The sequence below is a fragment of the Phyllobates terribilis genome, unplaced genomic scaffold (assembly GCF_046119375.1).
Source record: "Phyllobates terribilis strain yellow unplaced genomic scaffold, ASM4611937v1 Scaffold_5__5_contigs__length_657084704, whole genome shotgun sequence".
NCBI lineage: Eukaryota > Metazoa > Chordata > Amphibia > Anura > Dendrobatidae > Phyllobates > Phyllobates terribilis.
Window position 1 is genome coordinate 186,992,827 of NW_027362765.1, and position 21,873 is coordinate 187,014,699.

Consider the following 21,873-nt stretch of genomic DNA (forward strand, 5'->3'; position numbering starts at 1 on the left):
ATACAGGCCCACTGACTGATCACAAGATTGTAGACACCTGTGATGCTAATTAGTGGACACAACTTGATTTATCATGTCCCTTAAGTCACATTATATTCAGGGGTACCATCATTTCTGTCCAGGCCTATTTCATGAGTTTAATTTTTTTAAAAATTCTGTGGAAGCAGGGTTGAAAAGCAATGACTGACTTTCATTTGTTCATTTTCATAGATTTTTAATTTATTACTTTTGTCAGATTCAAGTTATTTCTGTGACCATTGTGGATTTTTCTTTCATTAAACGAGGCGTACCAACAATTTTGACCACGTGTGTAAATCTGTATTAAAAAGAGGCCAAACAGATTAATGTCTTAATTTTAATAAATCATTGAGCATAACAAGAGTTATAGTTACATCACATTGTAAAGAGTTTAAAGTGCTTCTTCTAAATAAACTTACATCTAGTCTATACTCAGATCTTGGATTTCTTCATGCAAATCTTTAGAAAGTCAACATAAAAACAAAGAATTCTGGTCTTACAATAAAGCAATATAAGATAACACATTTACTGCTAAAAAGAAGAGCAGTATAGTGCCGAGCAAAGATCTCTGTATGCAATGGGGTGGAAATGTTGGGTGAAATGTCCCCTACTCCATAATATTGGTTTGCTATGAATCGGTCATCATCTCTCCAGGGGGAGTCCATGCCTTGACACTCTGTGGTATCACTACTAGTCTACAAGCTATTGGTCCACTTTATACCTGGTCGATTTTTCTTTGTTCGAACTAATCTACAAATTAACTTTACAAGTCAGGGAAGAATACTGTAAAGCATTTTCTATATGGCGTGGCCTCAAAAGCTAATACAATGGAGGGTCACATTTAATGCCTGCATTGGTGCCCATGTACACCAGTTAATACAGCGGCATGATCCATATGATGTTAGGCCTTAGGTTGGGAAAGCAGATTTGGAGAAAGCATATGTGATCTCACTGGACAGGTATAATCCCATTTGATGGTGTAGAATATATGCAGGTAACAAGACTCTTGTGCATCGGTTCTTACTAGGGTTGACCAAAATATTCATAATACTTTAGTCCGATGGTACTGTGCAGCACCTCTTCTAATTACTAGGCACCTATAAAATATATAACAATTTCCTCATCTATACCGGCACCTCCATAGACAGCTTGCTATATTCCGTTAAAGTAGGATAGTGCCTGGGGCACATTTGCTGTTTTAATGAAATGGTTGGTTGTTCATAATTATTAGACCCACGTTCATTCTACATTTAACAAGGGGATTACAGTACGAGATTAGGGACACATGTCTGCTCTGTTTCAAAAACAGTGCCACACCTGTCCGACAGGTTAGGTGTGGTATTGCAGCTCTGCTCCATTCACTTTAGTTATTAGAGAGCAATGCGCATTAAAAAGCATTGTATACGACTTGTGAATAAACATTGCTCTACACCTTCTGAGATAGTTTTAGTGATTCCATAAAAAAATGGAAAGGTGTTATGTGGCATACTGTCTTTTAGGTAACAATCATTGGTCTTAGGGAAGTGGCCACAGTGCCAAGGGACGAGGATTACTGTTACGATGACAAGCGATTTTATACTTTTTTTTTTAACCAGGACTCCTCAGAAGCAGTGAGCTCTGGAATATAATATGGAGCCTGCAGAGAACAATATGTCTGACAAGTCCCCTTCATGCATGGCATAGAATTATAGAATATGTAAAAGCAGAAAATAAGATACGACAATGTAAAGTAAACAGAACTAATTAGTAATTAACTGAACAAGTCTCTTTACTGGAGAATAGAAAATTAATTGTTATGTGCTAAGGGAAAACGCATCTGTGATTTTCTTCTAACCACCCGTCTGCATCAGCTCAATCACGAATGAATTATGTTTTATTGTATGACTACGTGTAGATACGGGGCTTGTTGACAGCATTATAGGGTGTAGAAATTTAATTATTAAAAGGGTTATCCAGAGGCATTAAAAAAACAACCCAAATCAGTCAGACACAATTTATCATTAATGCAAGAAGTTGTACATGGCAGTTTACTACTAAGATTCCTGATTAAATGGCCGTGCTTATAATTTACACCAGCTGAAATTTCTACTCCAGGCATGCCCCACTTCCCCTGCACCTCTTACTTCTCCCCATCCAGTCCATTGCTTCCCACTGGTGGAATCCTCAGTCATGTGGAGCAGTGTCACAATGCAACAAGGACCTGCAAAGCTTCTTGTGTCATGTGACTGAGGACCTTTTTAAGCAGAAGAAATAAATTAGTAAGTATCTAAATTATCTGTAATAAAATCAATGGTTAATATTTTTGTCACTCCAGATAAACGCTTTAAATGCCTAAAGGAAGAGTACATATTTGTGGTCTCTAGCTTTTCTGGTTACCAAAACACTGTCAAGTCAGGCTTTAAAAGGGTTATTCCCTTTCAGGAAATAAACTCAGCATGTACTCACCCTTTAGCATTCAGCTAGATCGGGGACCAGCACAGTTGACGTGAAGTCAACATTGGACCGAGGGAGGACGAGTACTTGCTGAGTGTTATTCTAGGTATTTTACAGTTTTGGCCTCACTTTCCTGAAAGTGGACTGCCCCTTTAAGACACATTTCTCCTATATGCTTGTAAAACTTAGAGGAGCATGCCCATCAATGAAGGCAGTGATGGTAGCAGTTGTTGATCAACAACTTTTATAGGTGGTAGTCCAATGCAGGGTAAATGAAGAGAGTGTGATAGACTCGTCCAACATTTGTCTGCACTAGCTGTCATATAGGAGACTAAAGGTGTGATTATAAGGTTCCATCCACATCCTAAATTCAGGCCAAGTAGGATGAAGATAAGGATATTAAAAGTATGACCTGGAAGTCACCTAACTATATGCATCACATAGATAAAAGCCACCAAATCCTACTAATCATGTCTCTTAATTTACTTATTATTAAGGTGTTGCAATTTTCATCAATACAGGATTGTGTTAATACAGATGGGGGTTTAGGTTACTATGAAATGGTTCCTATGCCAGTCTTGGCCTTAGTCTGTAGACAATTCATAGTCTGCAGGATCTAGACCAGAGCAATCTATTTTTTTGCCTTGCACCACCCAGTAATGATAATGTAAAGAAATGAATACTATGTAGAAAAAAAAAAGCTGGGCAACATTGACACACACAAAGACTAAAAACCAGACGTGCGGCTACGTGGCCAGCAGGCTGTGCCGTGCAAATGCTCTGACAATTTAATGTGAAACTGCTGTCCCTCCAGCTCAGTACCGGGCAGAATACCAGTCATTGTCATTGATCTGTATCAGTTCTGTTACTACATCCATGAGGTTGTAGTTGTGTTTGCGCAGGAGTCGCTGGTTGAGCTGACGGTCACAGAATCCCATCTCTAGCAGTACAGCCATCATGGCTCCAGCTTGTTCTTCAGAGCACTGGGGCTGTGGGGGAAGAGATTGGTTACTGTATGATCAGATGAACCATCCTTTTCTTATAGATCTACACATTTAATTAACCATTAAACTGCCATTACAAACCTAATGATCATTTGCCTCTTACGCCTTTAACAGTTTAACCACCTGCTTAATATTGTGTATGTCCTCATGTAGAACTAAAAGAGCTCTGATCCACCAAGAACTCAGATCTGGGAAATCTGAAGGCTGAGTTTTCATCTTGAATACTCTCATGTCCCTCAAACCATTCCTGAACAAGGTGTGTAGTGTAGCAGAGGGCATTATCCTGCTAAAAGAGGGCACTGCTATTAGGCTAACAAAGGTGCCCTCACAGAGTGTCCATGGTATGCAACAATGTTCAACTTGGTGGTATATGATGTATCAAGGTAACATCTACCCCAATATCAGGACCCAAGGCTGGCTTAGTGGATGTTGATGCCTTCTCTTTCCCAGGTAAGCGATGTAAAAAAAAAGGTTTTCATCACAACAAACTACCTTCTTCTATTGCTTCATGGTCCAGTTCTGATACTCATGTGCCCATAGCAAGTGCTTTCAGTGTAAGATAGGGATCAGCATTGGCTCTGACTGGCCTGTGACTACAGTTCACGCTGCCACATTCTGTGCGTTCTGACACATTTCTATCACAGCCAACATTAACCGATCAGCAATTTATGCTGCAGGTTCTTTGGGATGGACCAGTACCAGCTAGCCTTCTGTCCCCACACCCATCAATGAGGTTTGAATGACTCATTGATTAACCAACTGTTGTTCTTGGGCCAGTTATGCAGGTAGTAAGCACTTGTACCTGGAACCAGCAGGAAAACCTACCAGTTTGGATATACTCTGACCCACATAGCCATCAAAATATGGCCCCTCTAAGAGCACTGAGGTCCTTATGCTTGCCCATTTTCCTGCTTCTAACTTCTTGCACTTGAAAGGAAACATGCCAAGTATGACCATCACCTCTTATAATCCATGGCTGTGATTCAGCGCCCACCAGTCTTACTGCAATTTATTTTATAGGCTGATGCAGTTTAAACACGGAGGAAGGATGACATGGCTGCACTTACCACTATCAAGATGTACCTTTTTTATCTTTGTTTCCTCTTTTCTATGTGACATTTTTGTGTGGAATGTGGTGAATAGAACTGTTTTTATGTGAATGCGCATTGTGGTTACTTACACTGAAATAAAATAGTGGATAGAAACAATCCTCATACGCACCATTGTGGTTTCCTGTTGGCCAACAAATAAAGCCTTATAAGCTGATGCAGCCACAGACAGCGCCCCCTTCACCAGTCCTCCAGCAATGCTGCTCCTAGTGTGCTGCCTATGGAGGCATACAATACAGTCCCATTACATGTAGAGCAATAAAAAGAACCAGAAGCTTTATGAGCAGTAGAACAGGTACAGTATAAAGCGACTGCCAGAGCACCAATCAAAATCTACTATGACATATCTATGCAGTAACGTGGCTTATGGACAAATAACAGCTCAGGTATAGTGCAAGCCATATGTGATTTAGAAGAAATAGAAAATATTAACAAGTTTTGCCTTCATGCTGTGACTATCTATACAGGAACTAGTGCGTATTCACACCTTTGTATAGAAATGTGACCACTCCATATTACAGTCTGTATGGATCTCAGAGAAAGCTGACTCCTGGGTCCATATAGAATGACCGACAGCTTTTTCTGTACTGGTGGTCAATCACTGTGGGGGAGGTTGGAGCAGTATTCATAGGCTCTCTTTTTACTCCTGTCCAGAATGTAAACTGCTTTTTACAATGCAAACGAAATCAAATAATAGAAAACTATATATCCCCCAGAAAAGGGTCTCCCCCTCCTACCTACGCTGCCATCAGAAAGCACAGGAGATCTAACAGATCTACTTTTACACTGAGCGAGCAGTGCCTGGACTGCCTTTTAGTGAATGCTGAGGACATATACATCAGTATAATATATTTCCATGCCTGTGTGATTACCTGGTGTGGTCAAAAACTGATCTGGGAGGAGAAGGAGCTTCTGAAGGTTGAGGACTTGGTGCAATCTCGGAAAGAGCTAATAGAAAAAAGCAAAAATGGATTAAAAAGAAAGTATTATTCTGCTTAAATTCTGGTGTAAAACAGATCTCTACAGAATGCATGACTGTAAAATCTACGGTCCTAGGCACTGATGGGAAAGAGACGCTATTTTAGTAAATAGTTTTCATTAGTAAAAAAAAAAAAAGTGTTTCATTAAGAAGAAAAATGGTGCAACGCTGACTATAAATGCAGAAAATACACAAAATTGGGTAGATGATGTGTGAGATCCTATTGAGCTCTGTATGCTAGAGCATAATATATATTTTTATACATATTAAACCAGACTCAAAAACTGAAAACTTAGGACATGAGGAAACCATGTAGAAAAGTGCAGCTAGATGCTTCATAGATGTGGAGCACGCACTAAATGTTGTGGCACGCTGCCCCTAAGAGCATGGTCACCCAATCATTTATACAAGGCAGCTAAATTTCAGTCCGCTTATACCTGTGGTTATTTGCCCGGCATCTGATGCTCCAGTTTCTAAAGGTGTCAGCTCTCCTGCGAGTGTTGGGATCACTTGAGCTTCTGGTAGAGACCTTGAAAGAAATAAATGTGATATCTACTAAAAAGCCCATATATCAGCATCATTCATTTCCTAAGAGTGGCTCCGATGCTGCTTTCTGCCACTTAATGACCTTCTCCGCAAATACTTTCAGCTAAAAATGCCGGATAATTAATTTGCTTCATTATGTTGTAATATTACTATATTCTTCTAAATATACATCTGCTCGTGCCTTTACATCTCCTACCATAGAAATCAGCATGTATGCGTTCATCAATAGAACCAGTCTTTTTAAGTCACAAATGTTAAAAAAAAAAAAAGTTTACAGTTCCAAAAATCAATTTTAGAAAATACCTATTATTTTGTACACTTTTTCACATGTCACCGCAATATAAAAGATTTGAGCGGTGAAATCGAGAAGCTAAGAACTCCACCTTTTGCTACAATAAAAGGGCAGACGTGCTCATCTGAGTGTTGTTCTCCTTAGGCTTCGATCACTTTTCTTTATTGAAATTAACATACTTGGCTATCGAGCAAGAAAAATCAAAGCTGAAATATTACAGCTGAGCAGGTCTGTCTCTATATTTTATAGATTGTGGGGACATCAGCATCTGGCCTGCCATCATTTTGACAGGTCAAAAGTTGATAAAAAAGAAACGAAACCAAAAATAGAAGACCTGTGGCTATCTTGTACTGACATCTTTCAGCGACTGTCAGACTTGTGCTTCCAGTTCATACAGCGGGCATAGAAGATCACAATTGCACAGCCAAGCTCCAAAGAAATCCATGGGTTTAGTGATCTACCTTGCCAAGCTAAGCTATGGAAATGTACAAGCAAGAGATGAAGGAGTCCAGCCCTGAAGTTAACCATGTCTCTAGAGGTCATGGCATTGCTAAAATCCCTTTAATTCCAATATGGACCTGAATAAATGTACATAAAATTATCGTCAAGGACATCAAAATGAAAACAAAAAGTTAAATTACAATGAAGATAGGAGGAATTCTGGAATAGAACCTGATAATGCCCATACCTCAACTGGGGAGATGGCGTGACAACCTCAGGGGTGAGGGGTACAGCATCAAGAGTCTGGGAGGTGGTGAGAATATCATTAATGCTGTGAGTATAGACTGGGCAGCCCTCCTCATAGGTCTCATCATTCACTCTGGTGTCTTTCTCTTTGTCACTCTGTGACTCAGAAAGGGCTGAGCTGTACATCGACTCTCCAATAGGGCGACTGATATCAAAGCACTCGGGCAGAATGATGATGTAGTCTTCAGAAGTATCAGAAGATGCCTGGCTTTCAACGTCATCTCCTTGATGTTCATCTGGTATCTGTGACTCCACATCAGTGAAATCTACTGGCAGAGCTCCGGGAATTGCTGAAATATCATTCAATGGAAACATAAGATTTTAGATTTTAATCTTTATACACCTCTTTTGATTGCATTATGAATTTTTGTACATGTATCTTCTGGGGACTTGCTGTGGGATACTGCATATAAATGCCTCACATATAACATCTTGCATTTAATTTTTTTCTCCCTATTGACTTAAATACAAAATCACAAAATGCAGCTTACCTGCATCATCAGGGGTCGTCTCTAGTATTGGAACATTTAAGTCTGTTGTCCCTGATAGAAGTGGCCTGCTGACCACAGGAGAGCTCTTCTGAGACACGTCCTCATCAGACTTCACACTGTAGTTGAAACTTGATTGTGGAGAGGAGTGTATCGAACCTGTTACTCATGAGAGAAGAAGGATCAGTACATACCTGTATGAATGGACACAGCCATAATAGGTGGATGTGTTGTCATGCAGCTCACAGTTGTGTAAAATTATGCCTGCCTTCAGCCACCACTAGAGAGAGCTTAAGCACACTGTGCGAACATTAACCCCTTTACCCACGAAGGCGGTTTGCATGTTAATGACCAGGCCAATTTTTACAATTCTGACCAGTGTTTCTTTATGAAGTAATAACTCTGGAACGCTTAAACGGATCCCACTGATTCGGAGACTTTTTTTGTGACATATTGTACTTCATGATAGTGGTAAATTTATTTGATATGACTTCTGTTTATTTGTGAAAAAATCAGAAATTTTGTCGAAAATTTAGCAAATTTTCAAACTTTAAATTTTCATGCCCTTAAATCAGAGAGATAAGTCACACAAAATAGTTAATAAATAACATTTCCCAACTGTCTACTTTACATCAGCAAAATTTTGGAACCAACATTTTTTTTTTCTTAGGAAGTTCTAAGAGTTAAAAGTTAACCAGCGATTTCTCATTTTTCAAACAAAATTTACAAAACCATTTATTTTTTAAGAACCACATTTCAAGTCACTTTGAGGGGTCTATATGACAGAAAATACCCAAAAGTGACACCATTCTAAAAACTGCACCCAGGGCCGGCTCCAGGTTTTTGTGGGCCCTGGGCAAAAGAGTCTCAGTGGGCCCCTTTAACACATACCACAATTCATGAAGCACAGATACCGCAGAGAAATATATATATAGTACAATGCCAAAGATTTCACTTCTTACATTACATGAGTGATATCTATTGTAAATTCCACAATAGCTCAGAAACCGGCGAATCCCTCCATACAGGATACTGGCCCCCATTTAACGCTCCATACAGGATACTGGCCCCCATTTAACGCTCCATACAGGATACTGGCCCCCATATAACGCTCCATACAGGATACTGGCCCCCATATAATGATCCATACAGAATACTGGCCCCCACATAACGATCCATACAGAATACTGGCCCCCATATAACGATCCATACAGAATACTGGCCCCCATATAACGCTCCATGCAGGCTGTCCCCCCCACATAATGCCTCATGCAGGCTGCCCCCCCCCCCCACATAATGCCCCACACAGGCTGTTCCCCCAACATAATGCCCCACACAGGGGGGAACAGCCCCTTATAATGCGCCATGCAGGATGTCACCCCCCCTAATAATGCCCCATGAAGGATGTCACTCCCCCTAATAATGCCCCATGCGGGATGTCACCCCCCCCTTATAATGCCCCATGCAGGATGTCACCCTCCCCTCGCTTATAATGCCCCATGCAGGATGTCACCCCCCCCTCCGTTATACTGCCCCATGCAGAATGTCACACCCCCCTCGCTTATAATACACCATGCAGGATGTCACACTCCCCCACCCCACCATATAATGCCCATGCAGGATGTCACCCCCCCCTCGTTTATAATGCCCCATGCAGGATGTCACCCCTCCCCCATATAATGCCCCATGCAGGATGTCACACCTCCCCCACCCCACCCCACCATATAATGCCCCATGCCTCCATACAATAAAAAAAAAGAATCAAATACTCACCTCACTTCTCACCTGCTGCCACTGCTCCAGACTCCTCACGCGCGCCGGTGTCTTCCCGCTCTGCGCTGTGACGGCTCAGGAGAGAGCGCGGTGTAAAGACGTCACTGTGCCCTCTGACCTGAGACGTCACTGTGCAGCAGCCGCGGAAGAGACAGGACCTGCTGCGGAGGCACGGGGAGAGGTAAGTATTGCGCCGGCTGCCAGGGCCCTGAGCAAGCGGGGAGGGGTTGGAGCTGACACCGCTCTCCTCCGCTCACGGGTCCCATAGCACGGCAGGGTGCCCAACGCGAGTGGGCCCCCCCCCCCGCCTGCTCAGGGCCCCGGCGCTTGCCCGGGTGCTGACGCCGGCCCTGACTGCACCCCTCAAGCTGCTCAAAACCACATTCAAAAAAGTTTATTAACCCTTCAAGTGCTTCACAGCAATTAATGGAATGTGAAAGGAAAAAATGAACATTTTAACTTTTTTTCACAAAGATTTTACTTTAGACCCAATTTTTTTTTATTTTCGCAAGGGTAACAGGAAAAAATGGACCCCAAAATTTGTTGTGCAATTTCTCCTGAAGCACGCCGATACCCCATATTTGGGGAAACCCACTGTTTGGGCACACAGCAGGGTTCGGAAGAGAAGGAGTGCCATTTGACTTTTTGAATGTAAAATTTGCTTGAATAAATAGCGGACGCCATGTCGCGTTTGAGGAGCCCCTGATGTGCCTAAATAGTGGAAACCCCACACAAGTGACACCATTTTGGAAACTAGACCCCTCAGGGAACTTATCTAGATGTGTGGTGAGCACCTTGAACCCCCAGGTGCTTCACAAAACTTTATAAAATTGAGCCGTAAAAATAAAATTTTCACATTCTTCCCACAAAAATGTTTTTCAGCCACAAATTTTGCGTTTTCATAAGGGTAACAAGACAAATTGCACCAAACCATTGTTGTGCAATTTCTCCTGAGTAAGCGGATACCCCATATGTGGGGGAAAACCACTGTTTGGGCGCACGGCAGGGCTCAAAAGGGAAGAACTGGCATTTGACTTTTTGAATGTAAAATTTGCTTGAATAAATAGCGGACGCTATGTCGCGTTTGAGGAGCCCCTGATGTGCCTAAACAGTGGAAACCCCCCCACAAGTGACACCATTTTGGAAAAAACAGACCCCTCAGGGAACTTATCTAGATGTATGGTGAGTACCTTGAACCATCAGGTGCATCACAGAAGTTTATAACGTGGAGCCGTGAAAATAAAAAAATCCCATTTTTCACATAAAAACAAGTTTTTAGCCTCAAAATTTTTATTTTCATAGGGGTAAAAGGAGAAAATGGACCCCAAAATTTGTTGTGCAATTCTCCTGAGCATGCAGCTACCCCACTTGTGGGTGAAAACTACTGTTTGGACACACAGCAGGGCTCAGAAAGGAAGGAGTGACATTTTGGAAGGAAGACTTTGATGGACTAGTCTGCGGGTGTCATATCGCTTTTGGAGAGCCCCTAATGTGCCTAAACAGTGGAAACACCCCACAAGTGATCTCATTTTGGAAACTAGACCCCTCAAGGAATTTATTTAGATATGTGATGAGCAAATTGAACACTCAGGTGTTTCACAGAATTTTACAATGTAGTTCTGTAAAAATGAAAAATAAATATTTTTCAAACAAAAATGTTGTATTAGCCCCCAATATTTTCATTTTCACAAGGATAGCAGGAGAAAATGGACCCAAATATTTGTTGTGCAATTTCTTCTGAGTACGCAGATACCCCATATTTGGTTGAAAACTACTTTTGAGGCACAGTGCAAAGCTCACAAGGGAAGAAGCAACATATTGGAGTTCATATTTTGCGGAGCTGGTTTGACGGTGCCATGTTATATTGGCAGAGCCCCCAAGGTGTCAGAACAGCAGAATCCTCCATTAGAGACCCCATTTTACAAACTACACCACTCAATGAATTCATCTAGGGGTGCAGTGAACATGTTGACACCAGATGTGCCTCACAGAATTTTACACCATTGGGCGGTGAAGAAAGAATAATTACATTTTTACCACCAAAGTTTTGTTTTAGCCCCAGGTTTTACCTTTCACACTGGGAAATGGGTAAAAATGGCATCAAAGATGGTCCCACAATTTTTGCTGAATGTAGAAATACCCCACATGTGACTGTACAGTACTGCTTAGCCACGCAGCGAGATTCGGGAGGAATGGAGCGCTATTTGCCTAGAATAGTTTGCAGACTCCCGCCGGTTATTTCAAATGAACAGCTGAGGTATCAGGTGGTGCCGATCAGCTGTTCATTTGAAGTCGCTGCGGTGCCCTCAGAGGGTTCATGTGAGTTCATGCTTGACTGCATTGCATGAACTCACATGAACTTTCCCACGGTCGCACAGGTCAGCCTCACCTCCCAGACCATCAGCCCGTCATGATTGGTGTGTGCGCGGTGTCTGTGCGATGTCTGCGGGTGTGCGCGGTGTGTGCGATGTCTGTGGGTTGCCAAGTATCTGTTTCTGATGGTGACAAATTACTATTATTAAACTGTATACTGATATCACAGAGCTCCAACCTTTATAAGTATATGTAATGACAATAATCACTAGAATTTTCCTACAGCATGGCCCAAATTCTGTGCTAATCAATAAATAAATGGCAAGAAACCCTGTTACTCACTGTGGACCGAGGTCTTCTTCTGAGGTGGGTTGTAGTCTGGAGCAGCATCTAAGGTCAGACTCCTCATAACAGTTTCACACACAAACTGAGTCCCACTAATATCCTCTTCAGTTTCCTCTTGGGCAGTTGTTCCCTCCATATCCTCGTTGGCCCTTTTTCCTGTTTTAAGAAACTTGACATCATTACAAGTAAAAACGAAGTGCCCAATGGAAGCTGTAATACTACCCTTACCCATTGACCTTTAGGCTAACATTCTATACATGTAGATGAGATATGGTACTTACCGCTAAGAAGAAAAAAAAAAAAAAAAAAGAAGAGTAATATAACAAATGTTCGTTATAGATAGACTCACCCGCCCTGGACTTATATCCAGCTCCTTCACCCTCTTCTTTAATTTGTCCAAGACTACTTTTTTCAATTAAGGGACCATCGTGTGGCAGAGGAGACATGCATGGTGACATATCTAGAAAGAAAGATTGCAATTATTGTAACTTTATTTTAGGAGAACAAATCCAAATAACAGATCTACGCTATGAACCAGAGTCATTTACTGAGCATTAGTGTTGAGCGATACCTTCCGATATCAGGAAATATCGGATCGGATTGGATCGGGCCGATACCCAAAAAGTATCGGATATCGCCGATTCCGATACCGGAAACCAATGTAAGTCAATGGGACAGAAATATCGGAATGAAAATAAATCCTTTCTTTCCTTGTAGGTTAATTCTACATGAAGGAAAACAACTAACAATAATGTAGAATGTATTGGGGGAGGTGGTTGCCCAAATCTATGGGAACAGTGCTCACAGTGAAACATGAAAAGCCGGCAATTCAGCAACGGCATACACCGGTACCCGACAATTTAGAATAGAGAATCACACATAGATTAGATAGATAGAAACATGTCAGTCACATATATATGAAGTACAGTGACAGTGTTGATTACTGTACTTGTCATTTAGTGTTAAAATAAAGGATTTATTAAAAAAAAAATTGGCGTGGGGTTCCCCCTAATTTTAGTCTCTAGCAGAGGTTAAGCAGACGACTGGGGCAGATGTTTGAAGACTGGGAAGGGGGTAATACCCACGGAGCTTCACAGGCTACTAATATCAGCCCCCAGCTGAATACCTAGCCTTTACTAGCTATTAAAATGGGGGACCCCCCCAAAAAAATGACGTGGGGTCCCCCCTATTTTAATAGCTAGCAAAGGCTAGGCAGACAGCTGGGGGCTGATATTAATAGCCCAGGAAGGGTGCCATGAATATTGGCCCCCTCCCAGGCTAGAAACACCAGCCGTCAGCCGCCCCAGAAATGAAGCATCCATAGGATGCGCCAATTCTGGCACTTAGCCTCGCTCTTCCACGCTGCCCTGGTGCGGTGGCAGGGGGTAATAGGGTTGGGGTTCATGTCAGCGCCAGCTGCCATGAAGCCCAGGTTAGTAATGATGGGCGTCTATAAGACACCCCCATTACTAACCTACAAAGTGTTAAAAAGAAAAACACACTACACCCAGAAAAAATAATTTATTTGAAATAAAACACACCATTTTATTTAATTCTTAGTTTACTAAAAAAAAATAGTTACCTGTCCACGTTCCTGCGCTGATCTCCCATGCACAGCTGTCACATCTGGAGATGGTGACCGCTGTGCATGGCTGCTGTAAGCTCACACTGCCGGGAACATGTCCGCTCCCGGCAGCGTGAGCCACTGACTGAGGTCACCGGAGTGCATTCAGTCAGCGCAGCTCCGGAGACCTCCTTTACGGCACTGCTGTACCGTGGGAATTTCTCACGATACAGCAGGGCCGTAAAGGAGCTAACCGGAGCAGCGCTGCCTGAACTCCGGCGAACCCGCTTATGCAGTGACGGGGCTGCTTTACGGTCCCGTCATTCTAGCGGCGGCAGCGGTTCAGAGCGGTCACATTCTATGTGGCTGCTCTAAACTGGAGATCATCGTGGGACACTCGTGGACTACTACGGAGGGATAAGGATAAGGTTGTGGTTTATTATTTTATATTTTATTACAGGAGATCGATGGCTTCGAGGAATTAGGTGTCTAGGTGAGTATAGGTGCAGTTTTTTATTTTTTACTTTATTTTAGGTGGCGATCGGCGGGGACAGGTAATGTATGAACTAATTTATTGTAGGTAACCACTGGCCACCAATGACATGTATTTAAAATTTATTGGGGACACAGTAGGGCAATTTAAATAGCAGGATCAGGCTGATGGGAACTACTGCTCCCATCGAGCTGATCCTGCTGGCACGAGTGGACGGGGGACAGACATAGGCCGATGGGAGTAGTAGTGTCACATTGGCCTATGTCTGCCTGCACGCACACACCCGCAGACATCGCACAGACACCGCGCACACCCTCGCAGACATCGCACAGACACCGCGCACACACCGCGCACACCCGCAGACATCGCACAGACACAGCGCACACACCAATCATGACGGGCTGATGGTCTGGGAGGTGAGGCTGACCTGTGCGACCGTGGGAAAGTTCATGTGAGTTCATGCAATGCAGTCAAGCATGAACTCACATGAACCCTCTGAGGGCACCGCGGCTACTTCAAATGAACAGCTGATCGGCATCACCTGATACCTCAGCTGTTCATTTGAAATAACCGGCGGGAAAGCCGGCGGTGAAGTCTTTTCACTGCCTGGTTCCCCGCCCGGGTCCTTCGCTCCCCGCTCCTTGGGGCTGTGCTCCCTGCCCGGTCCTAACTTACGATCGGGATGGGAGGTGGCGAGGGGAGCGGAGGATCGGGGTGGGAGGCTGCGGGGAAGCAGTATGGGGCTGTGTGATTGTTTAAAAGCCGGCGGCTTTTTACCGCCCGCCGGCTTTTAAACAATCAGGAGAATTCTCTCACGCTGGGATGGCATTCTGATGACAGGCTGGATCGCAGCTGAGCGCTGCCATCCAGCTTGTCATCCTTCAGAGACACTGCAGAGCGCAGGCATTATGGGAACTTCCGATTCCGGTATTCGATATTGTAAAAGTATCGGAATTAAGTATCGAAATTCCGATACTGAAATATCGGGTATCGACCGATATTCGCGGTATCGGAATGCTCAACACTACTGAGCATGTAACTACAAAAATTCTCCATCCAAAAGAGCACTGTAGTCGGATAATGGAGTGTCAGGCTCGTAGTGGAGGTTATTTTTAATTCTTGCAGATCCCAGTCTAACAGTGTCACATAACCAGATCATTAGAACAGAATGTCTGCTAAAAAATAGATACAATAGGGTCATTCCACATCAAGTGGACCAGTTTTAAAAATCGTCCCCACTCGACCTTCTCCGATTTTGTTGAAAATTTATAAGGATGTACATGTATGTTTGAAAAGAGGTTCTGTAAATTTTTAGGGCCAGATCTCAAATACATTGGGCACTGTTGACCTTTCACTGGAGGTTCCACCAAGCCTGCGGCTTCAGCTAAGAGGATTTTGCAAACTTTGGCACATAGCCATTAGAGTTCTATACTGGCTATGATGCTGAAATTTGGCATACTAGCTCAACTTTTGCTGCTAAACACGATAAAATTATTACCGGCTATGACAAAACAATATTTCGGCCGCAATTTTGGGTCAAAGTAGCTTGTAAAACGCGTCGCATAAAATTTATGCCAAACTTTGCCCATATATAACTCAAGACCAAAAACCAATAGTAACTGGTGCTTTGCCCTGTACACCAAACATCTACATGACTTTGCATTGCTGCAATATCACGGTCAAACCATATGTATTTGTGGAAATATTCACACCCACATATGATGAAAAATTTAAAAAAAAACTAATTTTACCTATTTTTAGGTCAAATTTCTCAAAAAGGGTACCCCTAAAATATATTAATTCTGATATCATTAGAAAGAGCACATTTTTCTCTACAAGGATCATTGTTTTTTTTTTTAGAGTCTCTCAGTTTAAGAAAAGAAAAATGCCACTGAACATGGTGTTATTTATGCACGTAATGCATTGATTTTGTGTTTGATTTTCAGATTCTTATCACGTTACAGAGTTGTATTGTTGCTAGCAATGTCTATTATAATCAAAAACCTATAAACCTTTTTGTTTATGAAAAGTTATTGACTATTGTTACATTTTAATGCATATATTATTTATTTTTTAGTGATGGAGAATGAAATTGATGAAGAATCGGCCCAGTGCTCTATCGGCCTTGCGAACAATTCGAAGTGCCACCTTAAGACATTCACCCATAGCAAGGATGAGTTGAAATTGTTTACAAGCTTTGGATTGGATGAACAGAAATTGCTGCGTCGACGAGTGGGACTAAATTTTGACGAACATTCACAAATCTGTTTACACCATGAAGCTTCATTCTTGACCAAATATGAGCATTTGCAAAAATCGTGTTGCAATCCTTTTGGGAAGAAAGGTCATAACACCAAAAAGAATTTGCGAGCTATCAATTTGTTAGCAGCTGACCAGTTGAACGAATTTACAAAGAATGATGTGAAGCCTGGCCAGAAGATGTGTGCATCATGTCGAAAAGAATTTGCTAACAGGAAAAAAATCAGCTGATCCAGTTTCCTCTGAATCAGATCCAGATGGAATGGAATGTTCTCCTGAAAGTCTAAATTCAAGCTTAACATCCATTGGCATCTCTCCTCTGAAATATCCATGGGTAAGCCAGCGGGATTCACTTGGATATGCAAGGAAAAAGATAAGCCAGGTACAAAATGCATTTTCTAGCAAGATTTCTTCAATTGGAGGGCTTGAGCCGAAAGACATTGAGCAAACAAAAACAGCACAGTGCAAAATGTGTCTGGATTACAATCACCTTTTGGCAGATTTGAAGCAAAAGCTGCAGGTGTCCAGTCGGGCAGAAAAGGTCCAAATCTTGACATTGGCACCTAAAAGTTGGTCCATTAAGGCTATATCAGACGAATTCGGTGTCTCTTAACGAATGGTCAAACAAGCTCGAAAGCTTAAATGTGAACATGGGATCTTAGCCTTACCTAGAATCAAGTGTGGCAAGAAAGTTTCTGAGGAAGTGAAGAAAAAGGTGCAGGCATTTTTTGAGGATGATGAATTCAGTCGAATGTGCCCTGGTAAAAAAGACTATGTATCAGTGCGAATAGCAGGAGAAAAAAAGCAGATGCAAAAGCGACTATTACTGAGCAATATGAGGGAAATGTTTGTTGCCTATCGGGATCGGAATGGCCCTGAAATTGGATTTTCCAAGTTTTGTGAGCTTCGGCCAAAGTGGTGCGTAACCGTTGGATCTGCTGGAACACATTCCGTTTGTGTGTGTACCATTCACCAAAATGTCAAACTAATGCTTGCAGCATGCCCAATCAATGATGACTACAAAGAGCTCATATGCAAAATGGTCTGTGAAATTGAATCCAAGGACTGTATGCTTGGCCGTTGTGATAAATGCCCGGGTCCTGAAGTTTTAAAAGAATTTCTAGTCAATGTGTTTGTCAACAGTGACCCTGAAGAAATTATTGAGTTCAAACAATGGATTCACACTGATCGAGACACGCTTGATACCAAACAACTGACTATAGAAGATTTCATTGAAGAATTGGTTTTGAAAATTTCTAAACTTTGTAGCCATCACTACATCGCCAAGCATCAAAGTAGCTATTTGAAATCGTTGAAGGAAAATCTGAGACCTGGAGAGCTTGTGATCCTTATGGACTTTTCTGAAAATTACTCATTTATTGTTCAAGATGCCATTCAAGGTTTCCACTGGGAAAATAGTCAAGCTACAGTACACCCATTTGTAATTTACTTCAAGGAGTTAAATGGTGAAGCTGAGCAGAACATCAGCTTGTGCATAATCAGTGATTGCTCAAAACATGACACAGTTGCAGTCCACACTTTCTTAACAGTAATTGTGGAGTATCTCAAGACTCATCTATGGGATTCGTCATATCCACTACTTCAGCGATGGATCTGCAGCCCAGTACAAAAATTTCAAAAATTTTCTCAACTTGTGCCACCACAATGCTGATTTCAATATCAGCGCTGAATGGAATTTTTTTGGTACCAGTCATGGAAAGTCGCCCTGTGATGGGATTGGAGGGACAGCAAAGAGGTTGGCAGCTCGTGTCAGTCTTCAACGCCCAACTGAAAACCAAATACTGACCCCGGTGGATTTATTCAACTTTTGCAACGAGCAACTGCATGGAATCAAATTTTTTTTGTTCCAAAAGAAAAAATTGACGAAATAAGGTTAGTTCAAGAGGAAAGGTTCAAAGATGGACATACAATTGCTGGAACAAGAGAAAATCACCAGTTTGTGCCAATTGATGACAAAAAGATTCGCATTTCAAGGGTGTCAAATGACCCATCATCTTTCATTGCCCATGTAGATAGATCTGTCAGATCAGAAATGCCTTTTGTGCCAATTGCAAACCTCCAGCCAGGGCAATACATTGCCTGCATTTACGATAGGAACTGGTGGATTGGAAATATTTCTGAAATTTCAGTCGACGACCATGATGCATTAATAAATTTTATGCATCCTCATGGACCAGCTAGCTTCTTTCACTGGCCTGTGAGAAATGATACATGCTGGATTCCCGAGCAGTCAATCATTGCAATAATTCCAGCACCAGCTATGGGCCGACAATACAGCTTCTCTGAACCGATTATGTTGCAAATTCAGCAACAATTCCAGACCACTTAGACTGAACATTATGGCTTGGGAACCAACAAAAGATACCCAATATTAGGCTTGGGATCCTAGGCAAAGACACCCACCCTCAGGCTTCGGAACCTGCGATAAAGAGACCGCCCGCGGCTGGCCTTGCACGGGTATCGGCCATGGCTCCTAGGCGATGAGGCTGCCAATTCTCGAAAGACAGCATTATTACAATTCTTAATAGGATTATAATACCAATTCTTAGGGAATTGGTTGTGGTATAACCACCATGGACCAACGCAAGGGTTTGAATAGTGCAGTTACCATTCATTGCTTATTAATAAATAACACCATGTTCAGTGGCATTTTTCTTTTCTTAAACTGAGAGACTCCCAAAATAAAAAACAATGATCCTTGTAGAGAAAAATGTGCTCTTTCTAATGATATCAGAATTAATATATTTTAGGGGTACACTTTGAGAAATTTGACCTAAAAATAGGTAAAATTCGTTTTTTTTTAATTTTTCATCATATGTGGGTGTGAATATTTCCACAAATACATATGGTTTGACCGTGATATTGCAGCAATGCAAAGTCATGTAGATGTTTGGTGTACAGGGCAAAGCACCAGTTACTATTGGTTTTTGGTCTTGAGTTATATATGGGCAAAGTTTGGCATAAATTTTATGCGACGCGTTTTACAAGCTACTTTGACCCAAAATTGCGGCTGAAATATTGTTTTGTCATAGCCGGTAATAATTTTATCGTGTTTAGCAGCAAAAGTTGAGCTAGTATGCCAAATTTCAGCATCATAGCCAGTATAGAACTCTAATGGCTATGTGCCTAAGTTTGCAAAATCCTCTTAGCTGAAGCCGCAGGCTTGGTGGAACCTCCAGTGAAAGGTCAACAGTGCCCAATGTATTTGAGATCTGGCCCTAAAAATTTACAGAACCTCTTTTCAAACATACATGTACATCCTTATAAATTTTCAGCAAAATCGGAGAAGGTCGAGTGGGGACCACTGGTCCACTTGATATGGAATGACTCAATAGCATTTTCTACTATTTATTGAACAGCAAAGTATGAAAAATTTTAAGTAGAAGGTGTTGGGAAATCATAAACAAATACAGTGATGCTTGAAAGTTTGGGAAACCCTTAAGAAGCTTCCATATTTCTACAAAAATATTGACCTAAAACTATATCAGATTTTTACACAAGTCCTAAAAGTAAATAGAATAAAATCAAATAAAGGAGTCAAAAATATTAGACTTTTGTCTGAAAAATGATTCAATATCTCTCGTATGAGTGGCAAAATTATGTGAACCTTTGCATTCAGTATCTGGTGTGCCCCCATTGGACAGCAATAACTGCATCAATACGTTTCCAATAATTGAGCAGGACTAATCAACATCGGCTTGGGAGAATTTTAGCCCATTCCTCCCTACAAAACAGTTTCAACTCTGTTACGTTGGTGGGTTTTCTCCCTTAATCTGTCCCCTTCAGGTCCTTCTACAGCATTTCTATAGGATAAAGGTCATGAGGTTTTTAACTTTATTTTTCTTTAACCATTCTTTTGTAGAATGACTTCTGTGCTTTGGGTCGTTGTCTTGTTGCATGGCCCACACTCTCTTGAAATGCAGCTTATAGACAGATATTCTGACAGATACTACCACCACCACCACCATAGTGTTTTACAGATAATATGAAGCTTTTATGCTGTAATAAAGTGTTTTTCTTTTGTCAACTATAATGCTTCACATTTAAACCAAAAAACTCTACTTTGGTCATGTGTCCAAAAACATTATTCCAATTGCGTTCTGGCTTGTCCAGATGATCTTTAGCACACTTCAAATGGGCAGCAATGTTCTTTTTGGATAGCAGTGGCTTTCTCTTGTATATCTGCCATGCACACAATTGTTGTTCAGTGTCATCCTCATGATGGAGTCAGGAACATTAGCTAAAGTGAGAGGCCTTTAGTTGCTAAGTAGGTTACTTTTGGTTCCTTTGTGACCTTGGAAACTATTTTATATGCCTTTGTTCTTGGAGTGATCTTAGTTAGTTCACCACTTCCGAGGAAGGTAATAATGATCTTGAATTTCCTCTATTTGTACTTGCGGAGAGTGACCTGTTAAGCAAGTCAGGTGAGGAGACTTTTAAAGCCGCAATGCTCCTCTGGAAAATAAGCAAACTGTCTCTTCAGAGAGGAAGAGGACTAGAACTCTAGTGCCACCTACAGAAAGTAGCAAGCCTAAAAAGTCAATATTAACCCTTTAAAGAGCCTTATCATATGACTTAGGATAAAAAGCCAAGACCAGAAACTCAATCTGCAGACACTGTTTTGGGGTACTGCCCCTCGTCAGTACAAAGTGTGAGTTCTGGTTTGGCTGGGTGAGAGGCGTCAGACCGGTATCTAGGGGTAATATTTCTCCTTGTGAAGAGTGACCTGTTAAGCAAGTCAGGTGAGGAGACTTTTAAAGCCGCAATGCTCCTCTGGGAAATATGCAAATGGACTCTGGGAAATATGCAAATGGACTCTTCAGAGAGGGTTGCTACTTCCTGTAGGTGGCACTAGAGTTCTAGTCCTCTTCCTCTCTGAAGAGACAATTTGCATTTCTCTATTTGTACACAATCTGTCTGACTGTAAATTGGTGAAGTACAAACTCTTTAGAAATGGGTGTTGTAATTTTTTCCAACCTGATGAGCTTCTCCAATTCTTCTACTGAGATCCTCAAAAACATTCTTCGTTCGTGGCATGATACACTTCCACTAACATGTGTTGTGAAGATCACGCTTAGGTAAATCTGTTTTTTTTTTTTTTCAAATAACAGGCTGTCAACTCACACCTGATTGTCTTTAAATTGACTGAAAAATCAGACTCTAATTTATCTTAAAGGGTCAAATACTTTTGCCACTCACCGAAATATGATATTGTATCATTTGTTTCAATATACTTTTTTTTTTTTTTTACAAAAGTCTAAGGTTTTTAATTATTTCTTTGATTTGATATCTACTTTTACAACTTGTGTGAAAATCTGATGTAGTTTCAGGTCAAATTTATGCAGAAATATAGAAAATTCTGTAGCTTCACAAAACTTTCAAGCACCACTATACATCTAAATATGTTTTGGTAGTTCACAAAAACTTACAAATTTCAGCAACTTTGTCACGCTGCTGCATGATTTATCTACACACATACTTGGGTTACG

At 41.5% G+C, this 21,873-nt stretch overlaps 1 protein-coding gene across 8 annotated transcripts in view; it reads right to left on the minus strand.

The window, feature by feature from the left end:
* Window positions 1-337: 337 nt before the first annotated feature.
* Window positions 338-21,873, minus strand: part of NBR1 (NBR1 autophagy cargo receptor) — a 77,279-nt gene continuing 55,743 nt past the window's right edge. For all 8 annotated transcript variants that reach the window (XM_073683616.1, XM_073683617.1, XM_073683614.1 and 5 more), the window contains 8 exons: window positions 12,397-12,507; window positions 12,045-12,203; window positions 7,620-7,775; window positions 7,070-7,418; window positions 5,981-6,072; window positions 5,437-5,512; window positions 4,677-4,782; window positions 338-3,440 (listed from right to left, as the gene is read on the minus strand). In XM_073683616.1, the coding sequence (XP_073539717.1) occupies window positions 3,267-3,440; window positions 4,677-4,782; window positions 5,437-5,512; window positions 5,981-6,072; window positions 7,070-7,418; window positions 7,620-7,775; window positions 12,045-12,203; window positions 12,397-12,507 (1,223 nt within the window). In that variant the 3' untranslated portion in view covers window positions 338-3,266. The remainder of the gene's footprint in view (window positions 3,441-4,676; window positions 4,783-5,436; window positions 5,513-5,980; window positions 6,073-7,069; window positions 7,419-7,619; window positions 7,776-12,044; window positions 12,204-12,396; window positions 12,508-21,873) is intronic.